This window comes from Oculina patagonica, chromosome 10 (genome assembly GCF_052425735.1).
Source record: "Oculina patagonica isolate OP01 chromosome 10, crgOcupat, whole genome shotgun sequence".
Lineage (NCBI taxonomy): Eukaryota > Metazoa > Cnidaria > Anthozoa > Scleractinia > Oculinidae > Oculina > Oculina patagonica.
In genome coordinates, this window is record NC_135767.1 from 12,563,569 (window position 1) to 12,581,533 (window position 17,965).

General features: G+C 37.0%; 3 protein-coding genes across 3 annotated transcripts in view; 1 reads left to right on the plus strand and 2 right to left on the minus strand.

Moving 5' to 3' along the window:
* LOC144629001 (cysteine repeat modular protein A-like) overlaps positions 1-17,965 on the minus strand; it is a 49,090-nt gene that overhangs the window by 1,377 nt on the left and 29,748 nt on the right. Inside the window, exons 5-13 of the mRNA XM_078487143.1 lie at positions 17,203-17,274; positions 16,360-16,431; positions 15,212-15,310; positions 5,399-5,479; positions 5,056-5,130; positions 4,878-4,949; positions 3,414-3,619; positions 1,999-2,124; positions 61-1,620 (exon numbers count right to left, since the gene is read on the minus strand). Coding sequence (XP_078343269.1) covers positions 61-1,620; positions 1,999-2,124; positions 3,414-3,619; positions 4,878-4,949; positions 5,056-5,130; positions 5,399-5,478 — 2,119 coding nt within the window. The 5' untranslated portion in view covers position 5,479; positions 15,212-15,310; positions 16,360-16,431; positions 17,203-17,274. The remainder of the gene's footprint in view (positions 1-60; positions 1,621-1,998; positions 2,125-3,413; positions 3,620-4,877; positions 4,950-5,055; positions 5,131-5,398; positions 5,480-15,211; positions 15,311-16,359; positions 16,432-17,202; positions 17,275-17,965) is intronic.
* On the plus strand, positions 6,108-8,151 carry LOC144628695 (uncharacterized). Its single transcript, XM_078486822.1, has 4 exons — positions 6,108-6,385; positions 6,472-6,609; positions 6,981-7,358; positions 8,027-8,151. The coding sequence occupies exons 1-4, from the start codon at positions 6,157-6,159 to the stop codon at positions 8,149-8,151; spliced, it is 870 nt and encodes a 289-aa protein (XP_078342948.1). The 5' UTR covers positions 6,108-6,156.
* Positions 8,290-11,397, minus strand: LOC144628696 (uncharacterized). Its single transcript, XM_078486823.1, has 4 exons — positions 10,114-11,397; positions 9,270-9,440; positions 8,619-8,806; positions 8,290-8,326 (listed from the first exon to the last, which is right to left on the minus strand). Exons 1-4 carry the CDS (start codon positions 10,183-10,185, stop codon positions 8,290-8,292), a joined length of 468 nt encoding a protein of 155 aa, XP_078342949.1. The 5' UTR covers positions 10,186-11,397.

The following is a 17,965-nucleotide window of genomic DNA, read 5'->3' on the forward strand; positions in this document are numbered from 1 at the left end:
GTTACCTTGATCATATGCTCATGCAAATAATTATTATTGATGAATTTCTGAGTAACGTACAAGCAAGTAGGCCAATCACTAGAGTATTTGCCCCAAGCACCAGCAAGTTAAATAAAAATGCTTCCATGTTCGGTTCACTCGATGATGATACATTCTCTGCGGGAATTCTACTCACAACGCCAATAGCCAAGTTAAACACAGTGACGGCAAGTGATATTGACATCATTCTGTTCTCGAACCCGTCCTGTATGGGTTTCATCCAGGAGAACACCATTCCATACATGCCTGCGATGACCAATGTTAAGCCAATATATGACCTGCTTTCTTCTCCCACAAGGATCAGACCGGATGTAAGGATAACTTTACGGGACATCTCAACCAATTCCCAATACCACGAACTGGGTTTATAGTTTTCAAAGAGAAAACGCAATCCTTTGATCATTTCCATGGTGGAACTTGGATTTTGTGACGTCTCCTTATCTTTTGGGGCTACGATCAATAATCTTTGTCTCCAGAGAGCGATGAACGAGGCTGCAGGAGTGAAAACGACATATGCTGCAGAAATGTATGCCGCAATAAGAAAATGGTTGTACCTTTCGCCTTGGCATTGAATGCTGTAATCTGCTTTCAGGTATTTGTTGCACAGCTCGTCGTTTTTATCTCGGCAAAGTTTATGGCAGGTAAGTGGCAAAACATTGGCTGTCATGGAACACGTGCTCAAGTAAGTCGTGTACAGGAAGAAAAACACATTCCTGTATAGAAGCTCCTTTGTTTGTGAGAGTTTTTTGGACATTCCCCTGTTATCCAAGGTTTGACTTCTTAAGACAATGACTTTTCGTACTCCATAAGCTACGACAGAAAGACAAATGACAGCAGCATTTATTGCCATCATGACAAGCAAGTTTCCAAACGCATCTACTTTAAATCCTTTGTAAAGGCAGTGAATGGGTGCAATCTGAAGAACGTTCATCTGAAGTACCTCTGAATATTTGCCGACAACTTCTAGGGAATCGGGCCATTTTATGTACGAGAATGTCTCGAGCAAACCATACGTGACCTGATAAAAGCCGATTACGATCTTTACTTTGGATAGAAACATGTCAATTACTGAATGATCATCGTCCTTTTTGGCACTTCGTTTGTTTGTCCACGCCAAAACTGCAATGATTATCCACAGTATGGCTACAAGTATCGACAACTGCCCCACAATCCATTTTTTCGATGGGCACCGTCTACAAGTTTGCAATTGTTTATAGTATCCCGAAGTGCACACTGCACAGAGTGGACCTTCGTACCCAACTTCACACGAAGAATCTAAGCCACCAATACACGATTCTTCTCTTGGACACTGGTAATGACTTGGTATTGGGTAAGGGTATAGCACATCATCAGCACTTAATGCTGGGTAAGGTGCTTTGAGATTTTCAATAAAAACTGTGTAGCGATGTTTTCGTGTCTCACTTCTCCATTTCCACCAATATCCGGATTTCAGTGAAGCATAGTCATCCGTGCATCGCAGTCCAATAACACATTTGTGACATTTCTCAAACATGTGCGTTCGATAAAAACCTTCCAAACATTTACAAGCGCGGTATCCAGCAAAGAAATCAGTCTCTGTTCCTATTGAAGATAAGGAAAAGTGAAAGTTATTTTTTCGAAGGCTTATTTCAAATGTACCCTCTTAAACGACTCCTTTCCAGGTATTTAAATTCGTTTCGAACCTCTTAACTAAAACGGAAGGAAAGTTTTTGATAATCTTGAGACTTAACTAAACTTGTTCTGTACTGAGTGAATGGGAAAATGGCGACAAGACATTTAAACTATTTTTTTTTTGTCACAATTAAATTTTGAAAGTGCCAACAAGAAAACACTAAAGGTAATGGAAGTGTAGTCCGGTCAGAGTTACGACTATTTGAAGTGACTGTTTATGGTTTTGAGCTTATTATTCTCCATCAAATAATAAGGCTGTACTACAAAGAAAGATAATTTCCAAATTACCTAGTGGGCATGACTTGCAATCTTGAGGCTGTGTTCCTGGTGCTTTATCAAAGTGAACAAAGGAACCGTTTGGACATTTCTTACAGCTCGGCGCAACGTGACCAACATCATCTGAGTAGAAACCGCCTACGAAACATGTCATAGGTCAAAATAAGGTTGTGATGGAAGAGCAGCAAAGTTCACAGTCATCTCATGATCCTATTATAAAACACTCTGGTGCTGTAGACAACTTTGACAAAACAAGCAAAAACAAAACAAACAAAACCTTCATTTATACACGATGGGATAAAAAAAGCTACATAGCTTGTGGGGTCGTGTGTAAATAAAACATTAAAACTAGTAGATAAAAAAAAACACGCGAACGGTGACAGGCCAACGTGACTCCTTCAATAGTTACATGTTTCATCTGCTGTTCAATCGACACGATTTGGTTTACCCACCTATTTTGGTTCTACTATGTTTCTTATTAACAATAAGAATTCAAGCCCAAGTTTTCTACGAGCGAATAGTCAAAGAGGCGCAGCTGAGTTGACTATCGCTCATAGAAAACGAGGGCGAGTAGTCTAATTGATTAGGTACGTAGAAACCCTACAGGAGTGTAGTCCGAAACCTAAAGAAAAGAAAGAAAAATGACCCTTCGAAGAGCAATGAGCACGAATTTCCAATAAAACAAGTCTGTTTCTACTATTGTGAGGATCGAATATACTGTGCTGTTATAAAAGTAGGAAGCCGAAAGAAGTGGTAGCCCTTTATTTGTTGAACGAATTTTAAGACGTCAGATAATTGTGCAGTGTCTATTTAGGCATTATTAAAAACTAGCAATGGTATATTGCAATTCTTGAGTTTTGATTGGTTAACAGGCAATGGTATATGAGCTCATATACCATTGACCACAAATACGGTAGCTGGTCCGCGTCAATGAAAACAGCTGGGGAGCTCAAAAATTGCAATTATTTGGGCGTTTTTAATAAAACAATTATTCCACTCGCGCTTGTTGGACATGAGGTCGTTATAGCCAACTCGGCGCTATGCGCATTGTCGGCTAGCTACCATCTCATATCCAACGCGTGCTCGTGGAATAATTGTTAAATACACCGCACTTTCTGTAGATTTCCAATTGGGGTGTCGGGAGAACACGAGAAAAAAATGTTAATCACGAGCGGTGCAGAAATGTAAGTTTATATTATGTTAGTTTATGAAAATTACAGCTTTTACTTTAATCACATGATATGATAAACCAAAATCTGACACTAAACCAAAGCTTAAAAAATATTTTTCCTTAGGCGTAGACGGGCCCACTGCTTGCATGTCAGGGAGAGGGAAGTTTACCGCTGGTACAATAGTACAGGTTCTTGACCAATCAGGACATGCGTAGTAGCTCAGTTATTATAATTTTATAAAACGTGTATACCTACCTGGCGGACATGTCGTGCAGCCTTGTTTTTCATCAGAAGAAGAGTTTGTAAATGTTCCCACAGGACACGGTAAAAAATAAGCCATCGTGCGATTACCAGCTATTTGTCTGAATCCCGAGGTCAGCAGAACGGATACAAGAACAGTTTGCAAAGCAGTTGTAGGGTCCTCAACTTCGATAGCTTCTTCTTCAGAATTTTGAGGGTTCCTTGAAGGCAACATAAAGTCAGTTTGCTATTTTGATAACGTTTTCGGCTTGATGAAGTTAAACGTTAACGTTAACAGTCAAGTAATGTACTAATGTACTGTCGGTTAAAAACAATAATGGTCACCTCAAAAGCCTAAAGTTAACCCTCGGACGTCCAAGGGGGGGGGGGGTGGATGCCACCCCCCCATAAGGTTTTTTCCAAATTTTGAGAAAACGATTTACTCTACAGTACTGAAACTTTCAGTAGCTGTTCATTCATCCTTTGCCGAAATTTTGATATGTCAACCATGTGTCCATGATATTTGACGTTGCCATGGCAACATCATAAATACAGGCAGGTCTTGCCAAAAATCGTCATTTTTAACATTTTTCTTTATTTTTTCCAGTTTTTTTAAACAGAATTGCACGATTTCTTTATTTTACGAATCCGTAAGCATTCTGACTTGATTTTGCATCAATTTCTGTTATTTTGTGACTTTCTAAGAAAATGTTTAAATCCAAGATGGCGGATCCAAGATGGCGGCTCTAATGACGTCACATGACGTCATGTGACGTCACAGCCAATTAAAATTATGCCATCTTGTAGAGTAAGCTACGGGCTTTCTTGTGAGAGCAAAATAATTTCGCTACGCCTTAATATAACGAAAACTCCGGGGAGGGGTTCCATCCACCCCCCCCCCCCCCCCCTTGTACGATGGTGGGGGTATGAGTTTGCTTGTACGTCCGAGGGTTAAAATATAATTACGTCTTCTATAAATAATGTCACCAGCTGTGTAAGCTGTTCAATAAGTAATGGTTGCTGATTTGTTGTTGTTGTTGTTGTTTTGGTTTGTTTTGTTGTTTTACCAAAGGCCTTTTTCCGTACGTTTGAAAGGGACTGCCAACTTACAAAAGACTTCACTTGCGTGGAAGCGAAGCCAACATTCCCAAGATCACACAACCGATGCAAACAATTAAGTATCGAGAGGGTCTCACAGGTGTAGTAATAAAGGCATGCGCTGTTTGTAATGACTAATAGCTTTATCTTATAAATAGTAGAATTTGTTCAAGGGGCGTGTATTCACTACAATTTTTCGTCAAACGGCTTTGTAGCAAATCATTAAAATATATCATTTATATATCATTTTATTTACTTTTATATTACTAGTAATGTAAACGTGCAAAAAATGGTATTTTTTATGGTTCTTAGTGTTTGTTGTTGTTGTTGTTGCTGTTTCTTTTGCTGTTACAGCAGTTGTCTATTGATGAATATACTGACAGAAAAATTATGCAGCGTTGTTGGCCGTCAGAAGAGTACTTCAGTGTTGTTATTGTCCTGTTTGTTATTAGCCTGAAAATAGTAATAATAATAATAAAAACATAGAATAACGGAATCGATTAGAATTCAAGGATTTTCGTTAAAGTCTTTATTGATGTAGTTTAAAAAAATACGTCACATTCTAGAATCCAGACCATCGAGACCACTGATAAACTCAAGGCTCAACACCTTAAGTTTCGACCGTAGCAAATATCTGGAAAAGAAAAAACACAAACAAAAAAAAAGCAAAATAGGTTACCTTAAACATTTAACTCGGACACAAAAACATGACAATAAGACTCACCTTTTCAGATTGTAAAATAAGAGATGCAAGGCTACTCGCGCTCACAATTTTTATGTATCCAAAACAGACATTCAAAACATTTATGGTTCAGTGGTTGACGCTGTATTATTTTAAGCACTTCTTAGAGGTCTAATAAAGCAACAGATAGGGGAAATGATTTTTTTTCAAAATAACTTACATTCTTGTAATTCTTGTAGCTATTAAATCCAGTTTAAATGCCTCTGGTTCGATTGTCTTTATTGGATTGTCGTTTAACATTCTATTAAGATAAACATGTTAAAGATGCGATGACCGCCAACAATTATTTGGGAATTGAATTTTTAAGAAGTCTTATCAGATACCCTAAAACATGCCTCCTGCTTGCCTCAGAATAGTTCCACGTTTGTATAGGTAATCACATGATTTTGAGAGCAATTTGGGATAAATAAGCACGAGTAAATTTTTCAAAGACTAACAAAATTGTATTCTTTGAAAAAAATACGAGTGCTTATTTATCCCAAATTGCACGACTGAGAAAAATCATGTGATTACTTATTAATAATATTCATGAAAAAATTGCGAGAAAATAACAAGCGCAAATCTCGCACAAAAAATATTTATTCAAACTCAGCAAAGATAATCACGCGTTCAAAACTTGGTCAAAGCCCAAACAACGTACAGCCGGGTTTCTCAATGTTTTAAAAGTTTTTTAGCCGAAAAAACTGGTTTAACCTCTTCCATAGATTGTCTTTTGCTTTTACTTGTCGAGCTTTACTTGAGCGCTTTCGACTCGACCACCAGCCAAGTGTTGCAACCCAATCTCCCGCACGAAATTGTAGACAGTCTACAATGGTAACTCCAGACAGATAATGTACACAGTCTACATTATTAGATTTCTGAGAAAAGACTGGAAGCGAATTCGCGGGATTCGCGCGGGGTTTTCATTGCGTGTACAAAATGGCGGATGTTCGAGATCAACTGAGCGCTGTCACTGACGAAGCTAAGGAAGCTCTTGCCTCTCTAGAGTCGTCAGTGAAAGGTGGTGGAACGAAAAAGAAGGGTAAAAAACGTCGAGTTGATATTCTGTATGACTCCTCCGGTTCACGTATTATAAAAAACCCAAGGAGAGCTTCTATAAAGATGGCTGAATCGCCAAATGAATCCACGTCCTCGACGAGATCAAACGGTGAGTACCAGTGGATACAGATGAATATTTGGATGGCTATGATTCAGTGTTGAATACTTGTTAAGTTTTCAAAGCTTGTGTTGTAGTTGGTGCCTCCAGTAGTCATGATAGCGACTTAGTGAGTGTCACTGCAGTGGATTCCATTCAAAGTGAAAGTGTGCCTGATGCAGATGATGATGCTGTTGATCTAGCTGTAGAGGTGGAATTTGACAGTGAAGAAAACGGTAAGTAAATCATTTCTTTAGGATTTTGAATTGTTAGCATTTCCGAAACATTTTAGACCATTGACTTAACTGCAGGCCAGCTTGTAGTCTGAAATTCATTTACTTATATTTTTTTCAATTTATTCTTCTACAAAACAATGTTATCTGCACTTTTTCTTCTTTTATCGAAATTTTGTTTCTAAGATCCTGCCACGGCCTTTGTCATGACTCCTACAGACTGTCTGGTAATGACAACACTGCACAGTTAAAATTAGTGATTATTGTTAATTGTGTTTTAATTGATAAGTAATCTGCAGTTATGTACATGTCCTTATCACAGGTTAAAATTAACACGATCGACATCACTTATCAATTTGTTTGTCTATCTCTAGACTTCATGTTACAAGAGGCATTTGCCGATGCTGAAAAGCTAATTGAAGCTAATGCGGAGGCTACACAAATGACCTGGCAAACAAGGCAGACACGCCTTGAAACAAACTGGGAAGGCTTCAGGGCAAACCTTGCATATTATGCTATTTGCCAAGAAGCCTTAACCTTTCCACAACACTGCTCAAAGTGTTCTGAGGAATTAGAGCAGTGTGTTGTCCGTTGTCTGGATTGTGGCCCTGGTGTCTTGTTCTGTTCGGAGTGTAACATGCAAGCCCATGATCACTATCCAATTCATGACAGAGAAGCATGGAATGGAAATTTTTTCAGACCCATTTTGCCAACTGAAGGTGTTGACTCTCAGGGAAAACTTATTTCTGTTGGTAAGTAATGCCACAATGTTAATGTTTTATCTTTTTATTCACAATGATATAAACGTTGACATTTTAAAAATAAACTATATATGTATTGTACAGAGGCCCTGCCAGGGGAGGTTCCCGTGTCACTTGTGTAAATTTAAAAATGTGCCATGTCGCTAGTTTATCAAACTTTGTGTCGCTTTCAGTGGTAAAATTGAAGGAAAATTACTTGTCGTTGTCGGAATTTAAGTTTTACCAAAAGGGTTGTCGTTTGTTGCGATTTGCTGTCGCGACTGAAAATGATTCTCCTAAGTATGTATGGTAACCTCTTAATGTAATGGCTGATGTACATACAACAATCCTCCAAGTTAATTTTTTTCCGTAGTGGCCATTTTGCCACCAGCTGCTCAGTTTGGTCACCAGTGAGAAATGTTAGTCGCTAAATTAAGCTCACGCTCTTAATGCTTCTCCTTAATTTTAGTTGCCAGGCTGCCGACTTTGGTTGCAATTTAGCCGCCAGCTCCAAAATTTTAATCGCCATGTCAACTAAAAAGGGTCTTAACTTGAAGGGTTGTATAATAATTATTTTGTTGTTGATCAAGGGTGAGGTACATGATCAAGGTATTAGTTTACACAGCCTACCTGATTAATAAATAAATATAATACATATCTTCTTTTGTTTTATGTTGTAGCTCGTTTTGTTCCATGCAGTGCTGATGCATTCTGTTGTTTTAAGTGCAAGGGCTCAGTGAAGGCCATACCTTCACAATCCAAGTGCATTTTGATAAATCTTAAAGGTCAGTCAATTTTTACGTGAAAGGTTGACTTGCAGAGTAGCCCCAGGGATTTGTTGCATCAATTTTGTTATGTTTGGTTATTGAGGACATTCAAGATTGTTTTGATGTCATGTTGATCCACATGTTCCAGGACCCCACACATATTCAAAAAGTTGCACTCACCACACTGACCAGTCACATGGACACACAAGTCTCCTTTAGAGTTGAAGGAAAATGCAGTGATTATATGAACAGTTCAGTTTTGTTCCATTTCAATGGTGTTAATTTGTGTTCAAGAAAATATCAATGTCTACCCCAAGGATGGTTAATTTTTTAATTTTTAGGGGGGATGCAATTTTGGGTTTCTCATCACAAAATGTGCATATGTAATTTGTAAAAAGCTAAACTGGGAATTACAGGGGGTAAGGGTTCAAATGAGAATCTTTTCTTTGAGGGTATGATTATGATTATTTTTGTTGTTATTTTTGTAATTGTTATGATATATTGCCTTTGTAATGTTTTGTTCGCCGCGCAAAAAAGGTGAAAGAGCCTCTGCACGCAATCGTTTTGGTAAGATAGGAATCTCCGCCCGATTCCTTCGGTCCCGTAGAGATGGAACTCGTTTCCACGCTCCGTCTCGTGGAAGATGAGCATCACGCAGTGCGTGTTTGGCTGCCCTGCATGAAGATTTGTTGCCTGAAAAGACATAAGAAAAATAATATATTTGAACAAGAGTTCATACGACAAGCGCCAGAAGTATAAACTGAAGATACATAGCAGAAACTAGGAAATTTTTTATCTATTCAGTAAACTAATGACGTGCCAGTGAAGAAACACGTTAACAACTGAAAATAGTACTTGATCCGCATTTTACAGTGTTTGTGAAAACATTCCTGATGAACCAATGAACGTTAACTTACAGATGAAGCCTTAACGATGAGTGTAAAACTCACGTTATACAAATTTCGCATCGCTAATAGCAAGGTGATCATAAAGCAGACATGGGGTCATGGCAAATTAAATTTGTAAAGGATTGATCCCCTTTTAAATTTGGCTACAAAAGTAACACATAGAGCTGTACCTGAAGCAGTCGACACTCTGATGCTGTATTGAAAGTGTAAAACTGCCATGCAGGCAAGCTATTATTAGGCAAACATACCTTCTGAAACAGCTTTGATTTGTGGTAGGAAAACTGTTTGGCAGACACTGGCTTCACCGGGACCTTTTTCTTCAAAAACTCTTTTCTACACTGCTTGCAAGTGCCAGCCTTTACAGGGTTTTCCGTTTCCCCACATTGTTCACAGGGCCTCCTGTACCATTTCGGTTTGGGCTGGAAAAAATAAAAGGCGCAACTAGTAGGACCAACAGTATAATAAAATACTTGTACCAGGCTTACACTGCTAAAATAAAGAGACCATTAGCAGTCTCATGCACAATGATGACCACATGTGATTTTCTGAAATAGCTAGTATTCTCGTCTTCTCGTTTTTTTCTGGGCTGAAATTCACTGAAATATCTAAAAACAGGATCAAGGGGACTGGACAATTACAGCCTTTGTTGAAATGGAAATGCAATTTATTAATACCAAAAGGTATGTCACCTTAAGAAGGTTTCTTCATTTATATGTTTGCATAACTTGTTATTCTTTTTAAACTTAAATATACCAGGAACTAATAAAGGTGATTGAAAACAGTACACAGCATACTAAAAATTATCTTATTTTATATTCTATGGTACAAAAAAGTGCACAAATTTAATCATAGTACCACTTCATTTCATTCAAAAAAGAAAGGCTAACTTTAATTGCATTCAGCATATCACTTAAGTCTGTAACTAAACAGTTATAGTTTCCATGATCTAAGCTAGAGAAGTTTTAACAATTTTAACTGGACAATTATTTTAAGAATTCATCAATGGAAATGTGACTTTTTTAAAACAATGTTCAGTATTTTTTGTTAATTACTAAACTGAATAACATATTACTAAACTGCTTAAAAACTAACCATAGCAACAGTTTCAATGTTATTTGTGTGGGTAGATGATGATGTTGTATCCACTTCTGCATCAGCCATCATATTTTACTGTAAACCTGAAAAAACACAAACACAATGCTCATTCTATTTAAAAAAGCTTACACAAAATAAAAACAACTTGAGCATAAAAAACCCAAAAAGGGGAACCATTATTATAGCTTAAGATTTCAATGTTTCATTCTCCCTACAAATAATGTGACAAAATAAAGCAGTTAACAGTAAAATTAATAACAATATGAACAAGGTAGAGTCTCTATTCAAACCATGTAGACCATCAGGCCAGAGCTTTCAGCCCTCTGGAATCAATGTTAGTCAATTGCAGTGTTAATCCCGACAGAGATTAGCGGGTACCCATTTAAATACACTTGGCTAATATATAGGTGAAGATAGGTATGTTGATAGTTAAATGTCCTGCCTAATAAAGGAAACAATTAACACAGTACCCCACCCAGTGTGCAAACCCGTAGCAGTCGAACAATCTGGCGTCCAACAAACTATACCATTAAGCCACAGTGACTCTCACAAATTAAGACTAAAACAGAGAAACAAACTTGAGATGCCAAAATATAATAACAAAATTGTGATTTCCAAATCATTATCTGAAACTGAGATATCCAATTTACTTTGTAATCATTTGATATTCAATTACGTGTTTGTTCCATGATAAAAAAATACCTCTCACCATGCACCTATGGAAATTCAGATCACTAATTCATACATTTCTTTGATTATAAATATTTGGACTTTAAAAGCCCCCACCTCTAGAATTTGGCAATCCTTTCTATGGAAGGGGAGTGAGGTATAAAAATAAAATGAAACTATACAATTTAGGCCCCGTCCACACTGACCCGGGTAAATTTGAAAACACATCTTTTTTCTCTGGTTAGGCCAACCGTCCACACTGAAACAAGGGCTTTTCAAAAATGCTCACCAATGAGCGTTTGGACTTGGAGCGTGAAATAGTTTATTTTTATATTTATTGTAAATAATTTTAGAGGGCCACTGGTTGGTTATTTTAGTGCTACCCTCGTTAAATGAGGACTTGTACTTTTACTTTTACTTACTAATGAAGCGTATCGTTTTTAAATTTATCCGGGTTAATGTGGACGCAAAACATTTTACGCTGCGTTTTCAAATTTCTCTGTTTTCAAATTTACCCAGGTCAGTGTGGACGGGGCCTTAGTTTATAATGATGTACTTGCACTGTTATAAGATAATTAAGACACTCAAGATGAATAACAAATTAAATAAATTTGAATATTAATAAAGGTTAGCTATTGACCTGAGTAAGAAACAAATCATAAATAAAATGACTATTAATAAAACTGTATGATATTAAGGTATATATTCTGGTAAAAAATGGTAATATAAATAACTGTTATTCAGTTGTTAATATAAGAATAAAATCAAAGGTTATCTAGGCAAAAACAAATTTATTTACAATTAAGTCATTTAAAATTATCATCTTAATTAATGCATAATTTGATTACACTGTTCATTCAATATTTTACAAATGTACAATATTATTAGAGGAGATGGTATATGATGATAAGTTTGTATACTAAGGTTTTATTTGATTAGCTATTTCCAAAATAACTTTAATTGAAATTGGTTAATTTGGATACAGTCATTTCATCATGCATGCACTTTTTCAGGAATAATATTAGCTTGTTTTTTGACTCAATAGACATAAGGCATAGTTGACATCTTCATTACTTCCCAAAGAAATGTCTGCTTGTTATTAAGCTAAGGAAGTCCAAATGGCTGTATGTGTAAAAAAATGAAAATCAACAAAACACTAATAGGGAGGGGGATTTGGCTATGTCCAGCAGACTAAATGGGAGCTGTGTAAATATCTCAACCAACAAGTTTTTCCAAATCACAGCATTTGAGTATAAGAAATCTGCCTGGCTCGAATGATTTATCCAATGTAAAAATGACGTCACTCCAATAAGAAAGTTATTTCCCAAGGGAGAACTCAAGCTTGAACTGATTACGGATTGTATTCCAAAATGAATAAATTAAATAACAATTTTTAGCGCAGGGAAGGGTATGTGACTGACTGAGGAATTATCTTCCCCAAGACCTTTATGAAAAACACTAAAACTTGTGACAAAAAGAATTGACACACTTTAAATGCCAACTGCAATGCCAATTACTCTAGATATTGATGAAACAACAAGGAATAAACATGACTCAAGACATGCCGTCTGCAGTGATAAATAACAATACAACCACTGCAATGCTTAACACATAGCATTACATGTAAATGTACTGCTTTTTTCCTAATACCAGCTTCCAATTTAAAAACATAACAAATAGATATCTAATTGGACGTATATGGACAGCAATAACTTGGCTTCAAAATACCTAGACAACAAATTATCTGGTGCATTTGATATTCTATGCTTTTCATTTGAATACATACCAGTGTATGCTTTATACTTGTGGTCGCCGGAAAAACTGATTACACTATGACTGCCAAAAGAATGAAATGGGTTTATTAGAACTATAAGAATATGGGAAAATGACATTTTAATCTGAAAAAGATTTTTCCACATGCAAGAAAATCAGGATAAACAAGAAAAAATGAGATATTGACATAAAAAGCAATATTATACCATGTCATCAGTAACATATAACATTATTATTATTTTTTGAATAGCAAATTAATTTGATTAGATGTGATTGAAAAAGAAAAACAAGCAAACCCCAGAAGGTGGTTGTTCTTGCATGGGCCTCATCAAGGCCCAGCAGGGGAAACCCCCATAAATTTTGGATATTGGTGTGCCACGAATGATCTAAAACCCTGACCCTATTTAAGGATAAAGAAAGCGAAAATCAATACCCTTTTAAGGCCCAAAACAGAAAAATGACACCATATTAAAGGGGAGGAAAAGCATTCCGTGACGGCCCAAATAACAGGTAACCGCGCACAGCAAAACACAATTCGTTATAAAACCGCTTTAATAAGACTTGAAAAGATAGATCAGTCGTTTAGCTGGGTTTTATTTTAGCTGATAGAATTTAGTTACCTTATAGAAGGATCACAATGTCAACACATTGCCAAAGGCAGCAAAAATGATACCCTACTTAAGGACCGAAAACCTCAAAAACCATACCCTATCCCTCGGCACATACCTATATAACCCATAAATGGGAGTACCTCGCCGGGGATTAGGGGTAAAAGAATATTGCTGACACATACAAACTAAATGCAGTGAATAAAAAAAAAACACCAAGTATGCAAGAGTGGAATCAGTGTAGCATGGACAAGCAATCAGGGTGGTGCAACCCAGTAAAGATGTGAGATTATTCACAGGGGTTTCAATCAAATTTGATGGAGGCAGATTGTTTGAGTAGAGTAACTGGCAAATATTTCAACTGATCTTCCTGATATATTTTCTTCATCACTGTCAACAGGGGTAAAAAAGTTGAAAAATTTTGTTGGCTGTGGGTGTATGGTTATTGAAACCCTGTATCCTCCATTCATCTGAACAACTGATCAAAAGACGTGTTGATATACAGTGAGTTATTATACCTAGTTTTGGCAGTTTACACCGAGCAATTAAATCACCCGAGCAATTAAAACAAATCAACAATGACGATACTCAAAGTAACTGAGCACAACACTTACGAGCATTGTCAAATGTATCTGCAAGTCAACCTTCTCAGTTCTTTGGCAATCAAAGTTAATTAATCTACCAATGCTTCAAAAGCTTGGACAGGCTTGGACAGTCAATTAAGAACTTAGAAAGTAATAAACATGCAAAGTAAAAGCGAATATAATTTAGTAGAATATGATCTTTCAAGAAGTACCTACTAGAAAATAAGTCTAGCTTTTATTATACTTCACGAATATATTGCTTACGGCCGTACAGTATAATGCCGAACCGAGTTTACAAACCTGGAAGGATGGATAAAGTCTAAAGCAGTCCTGGTCCTCGGTAGCTCCGTCCACTTCCACTCACAATCCTTAAGCTTGTTTGAGCTATTCTATCCTCTAAACAGTGCTCCACAACTCGCCAGATCGACGCAATTCTCCGAAAGAAAATAGTTATAATTATAGTTCCATCGCCGACTGGCCCCGGGGACTGGCGGGCATAGCAAAGATGGATCGATCGATATCCCAGCACCACCCGAGGCCTTCGAAATCTAATAATGTAGACTGTGTACATTATCTGTCTGGAGTTACCATTGTAGACCGTCTACAATTTCGTGCGGGAGACTGAGTTGGCTAAGTGAAGCTGTTTCGCTATTCTGTTCAACACTTCCTTGGACGAAACAATTATCTGTCCCGTACAGTTCCCTAAGTATAGTGTCTTTCAGGCGATGTGGTCATTACTTTGAGGCTATCTGGTCCATAATCTTCGCCAATGTGTTGTTTTTAAATTGGGCTAATTCGGCGTAAATAAATTCGCTCAAGCAAAGCGTAAAACTTAGTCGGGTTGTAGTTTCCATTTCGTCGGCAGTTTCCTTCTTGAGAAACAAGTTATTCCAAAAAAAAAAGAACCAACAACCAGTGCTTTTCAGTGCTATGATATTTACACCTGTCTTCTGGTCCTCTACTGTGCTCAAAACGCCAGCCATTTTTTTCACTCGCATCTTGAAGCAGATCCAAACTTCGCGCCATTTAGATCGCGTGGAAGCGTTTGATTGGCCCTTTGTGGGTGCCTTTGTTTATTAACCAATCAGAATGCTCTGTTTGTTTCCCTTTTTTGCACCGAATTTCCTTTTTTCTGCACTATATGATCTCATTCTTGCATCGAACTTACTAAAAACTGCATTTCTCTAAGCCAACCAGATTTGAGATTTTTTTTTAATGTATATTATAAGAGAAAAAAAAGTGACGACCTAAGATAAAATCTTCTTAGTGAAATATATATTTTATTAGTATCATCGGAAAGTAACAAATTTGACTTTTTTAACGTATTAAGACCATCACCCCCCACCAACCCCACCCCACCCCAACCCAACCCAACTTTACTCCTTTGGCGAAGAACTTAGTTTACTGTTCGTGTGTCTGAGGATGTATTTAATTCCAACTAGTTTCTTACTGGATACTCACATTGTCAAGTCACAGTTATTACATTGTATCTCCTCGGTGTGACGCAAATACGAAAAAGCTCGACGCGGAATATTCTCCAATAGGTTTGCGCCTAGAAATCTAAAATGTAAAAAAAAATGCCATTAAAACTCACCGTTGACATCAACCAGGATGACCTTTTTTAGGAAACTTTGAAAACTTCTGCCGATTGCTTACAACGTACGTGATCTGAAAGCTTCGAGTGGGTTTGAGTTCTCATAGACACACTGTTCCACAATATTGTTAGCACTTTTTTAACGACATGGGAATAATTTTTATGGGAATTCCACTGAAAAAGAAACCAAGAAACGGAACAAAACATGACGAAACAAGCTGTTTCTACCCCTTAAGGGGAGGTATCCCGAGGCTATTGATTGTTGTTCGTCGAAACTGTGGTGTAATTACCTCAACTTATTTACAAAACAATCGTAAAATACAAAGAGGAAGATACCAGCCGATTATTTGTTTTTCAAAAAAGGAACATATCTTGATCGTTTTTAGGAAAAAGATGCGAGAACTTGAAGATTTCCGCCGTAATTTTTGCAGTTTCAATTCATTTCGACCCTTTCCAACCATGGCCAGAGTTACTTGTCGACAGTTTTAGGACACTAGGTGGTAATTTATAACAAACCTGAACCATTATTTAAACTGTTTTGGTTCCCATTTACACAAAATCTTTCTCTTTTTGTAACTTTTGAAGTTACACAGAATCCCCCGTGATACTTTCCCATTTAAATCGCAGATTTATTACCTCAGGGAACAAAACCAAATAGTTAAAAAAAGGCTATATTTGACCTCTTTACGGTTGCCATGCCAAGTATTTTTGACGTCACAGTGACCTCGATTTGTATCATTGGTTAAACGTATAAAACTTCGACGTGCTAAAATATTAACATTATTGGTATGGCTACGATAGAACACAAGAACCTAAACTTAACCTAAACCTTTGTAATCTACCCTTTATTACAAAAGTTGCACTAAAAACTTGTAAAGTAGCTATAAAGAACATCCGGATTGAATGTAAGGTAAATCAATTTATTTATTTTTTTAAAGAAACGTTTAATTTGTTTTCAGTGCTAATCCCCTCTATATTTCATTTATCGCATGAAAAAGGCGCTACATTTACGTACATATTTTCAGCGTTGGAGGTCTTGGCGAAGGCCTGGTTTGAAAAAGATCTTATCTGGTTGTTATGCAAATATCTAATTGGAAGTAATAGATTAATAACATGCCAGATAAGTCTGTCATTTTTGGGTAGGTAGGTAGGTGGGTAGGTAGGTAGGAAGGTAGTTAGGTAGGTAGGAAGGAAGGAAGGTAGGTAGGTAGGTAGGTAGGTAGGTAGGTAGGTAGGTAGGTAGGTAGATAGGTAGGTAGGTAGGTAGGTAGGTAGGTAGGAAGGTAGGTAGGTAGGTAGGTAGGTAGGTAGGTAGGTAGGTAGGTAGGTAGGTAGGTAGGTAGGTAGGTGGGTGGGTGGGTGGGTGGGTGGGTGAGCAGGCAGGCAGGCAGGCAGGTAGGGAAGCGAGGAACGAAGAAAGTTAGATAAAAAAGGCTACAGTATCTTTATATACCGTATGCCGTGATTTTGTGCGAGGCAAAGATACAAGTTAACTGTTGTCTTTTTCTCATTGACATGCTTTTTATAGGTTGTGATCAAAACATTCACATTTTTTGTTTTGTTTGTTTGTTTGTTTTTTGCACGTTTTTCCTACTAAATTATAATTTTGTTATTTAAATATGTGTTGAAACATTTGTCCAGTAATTAACAGGAATACGTATTACATTTGCAAGGTTCTTTCTTAACATTTCAAGGATTTTACTGGTATAGTCGAGATCAAGTAAATGTTCAGACATCGCATATTCAGTATCCTCTCGCGTATGTGCATATTATTTACATATTATTTGTATGCGTATACATTTTCATCTCTGACCTGTGTGCCTGCATGCTTAGAAACGTTGTAACATTACATACTTACATAGCAGCTATACCATCAATACCCAAGAAAACATCCTTCTGTAGGTATTTAATTTTGTTGTAAGAAAGTTCTCTGCAGATAGTAGATAACTAATTAGCACAGCAAACACGTCCAATGAATGGGTTAACTGCGCACGTTAATCTGGTTTCGTATACCAATTCTAGTTGCCAGTTTTGCAAACTCATTAGCAGCGCTTTCAAATTTGAGATGTTGTTATTGTTGCCGCTTCGGTCGACGTCAGTTTTGTGAGTAAAGGGTTTAAAGTGCTACTGTGATGAAATTCGTATCTTTCCTTTTGTGGCCGTTTTAACATATTAACAAGTACTCTTTATGAGAAGAAAAATGCTTTTTATTTTTTTCAAATATCTCTTTTCTTTCCAGAGATACTCAAGTTTTTAGAATATGCAAATTAGCAAAATGATGACGTCATAGACTCAACCAAATTTTCATCCAATATGAAGAAAGTGATATCTCAGCCAATTTTTATCACAAGTCTCTGATTTTTTGCAGTAGCCTTCTGGTAGTTGTGTTTCACAATTTGAAATTAACAATTTGGTTACCATGGTGACATACTAGGTTCCAGATCCCCTGGATGCTAAAAGCTTTTCTGGCAGATTCTAGCATTCCTTTTTGATATTTGCCAATGATGCTTTACATGGGTGATTTGGCAAGCATATGAATGAATTTGGTAGTCGTCTTGGCTGGGTTACATTTTTCCGAACTAAAAAAAATAAAATATTAAAAATAAATCGCAGGGGACTGG

Coding starts and splice junctions, on each gene's coding strand:
- LOC144628696 (XM_078486823.1), bottom strand. CDS start 10,185: ATGATGGCTGATGCAGAAGTGGATACAACATCATCATCTACCCACACA. Junction 9,441..10,113: donor ACATTGAAACTGTTGCTATG/GTTAGTTTTTAA, acceptor TATTTTTTCCAG/CCCAAACCGAAATGGTACAG. Junction 8,327..8,618: donor GCGAACAAAACATTACAAAG/GCAATATATCAT, acceptor TCAACTCTAAAG/GAGACTTGTGTGTCCATGTG.
- LOC144628695 (XM_078486822.1), top strand. CDS start 6,157: ATGGCGGATGTTCGAGATCAACTGAGCGCTGTCACTGACGAAGCTAAG. Junction 6,386..6,471: donor GTCCTCGACGAGATCAAACG/GTGAGTACCAGT, acceptor CTTGTGTTGTAG/TTGGTGCCTCCAGTAGTCAT. Junction 7,359..8,026: donor GGGAAAACTTATTTCTGTTG/GTAAGTAATGCC, acceptor TTTATGTTGTAG/CTCGTTTTGTTCCATGCAGT.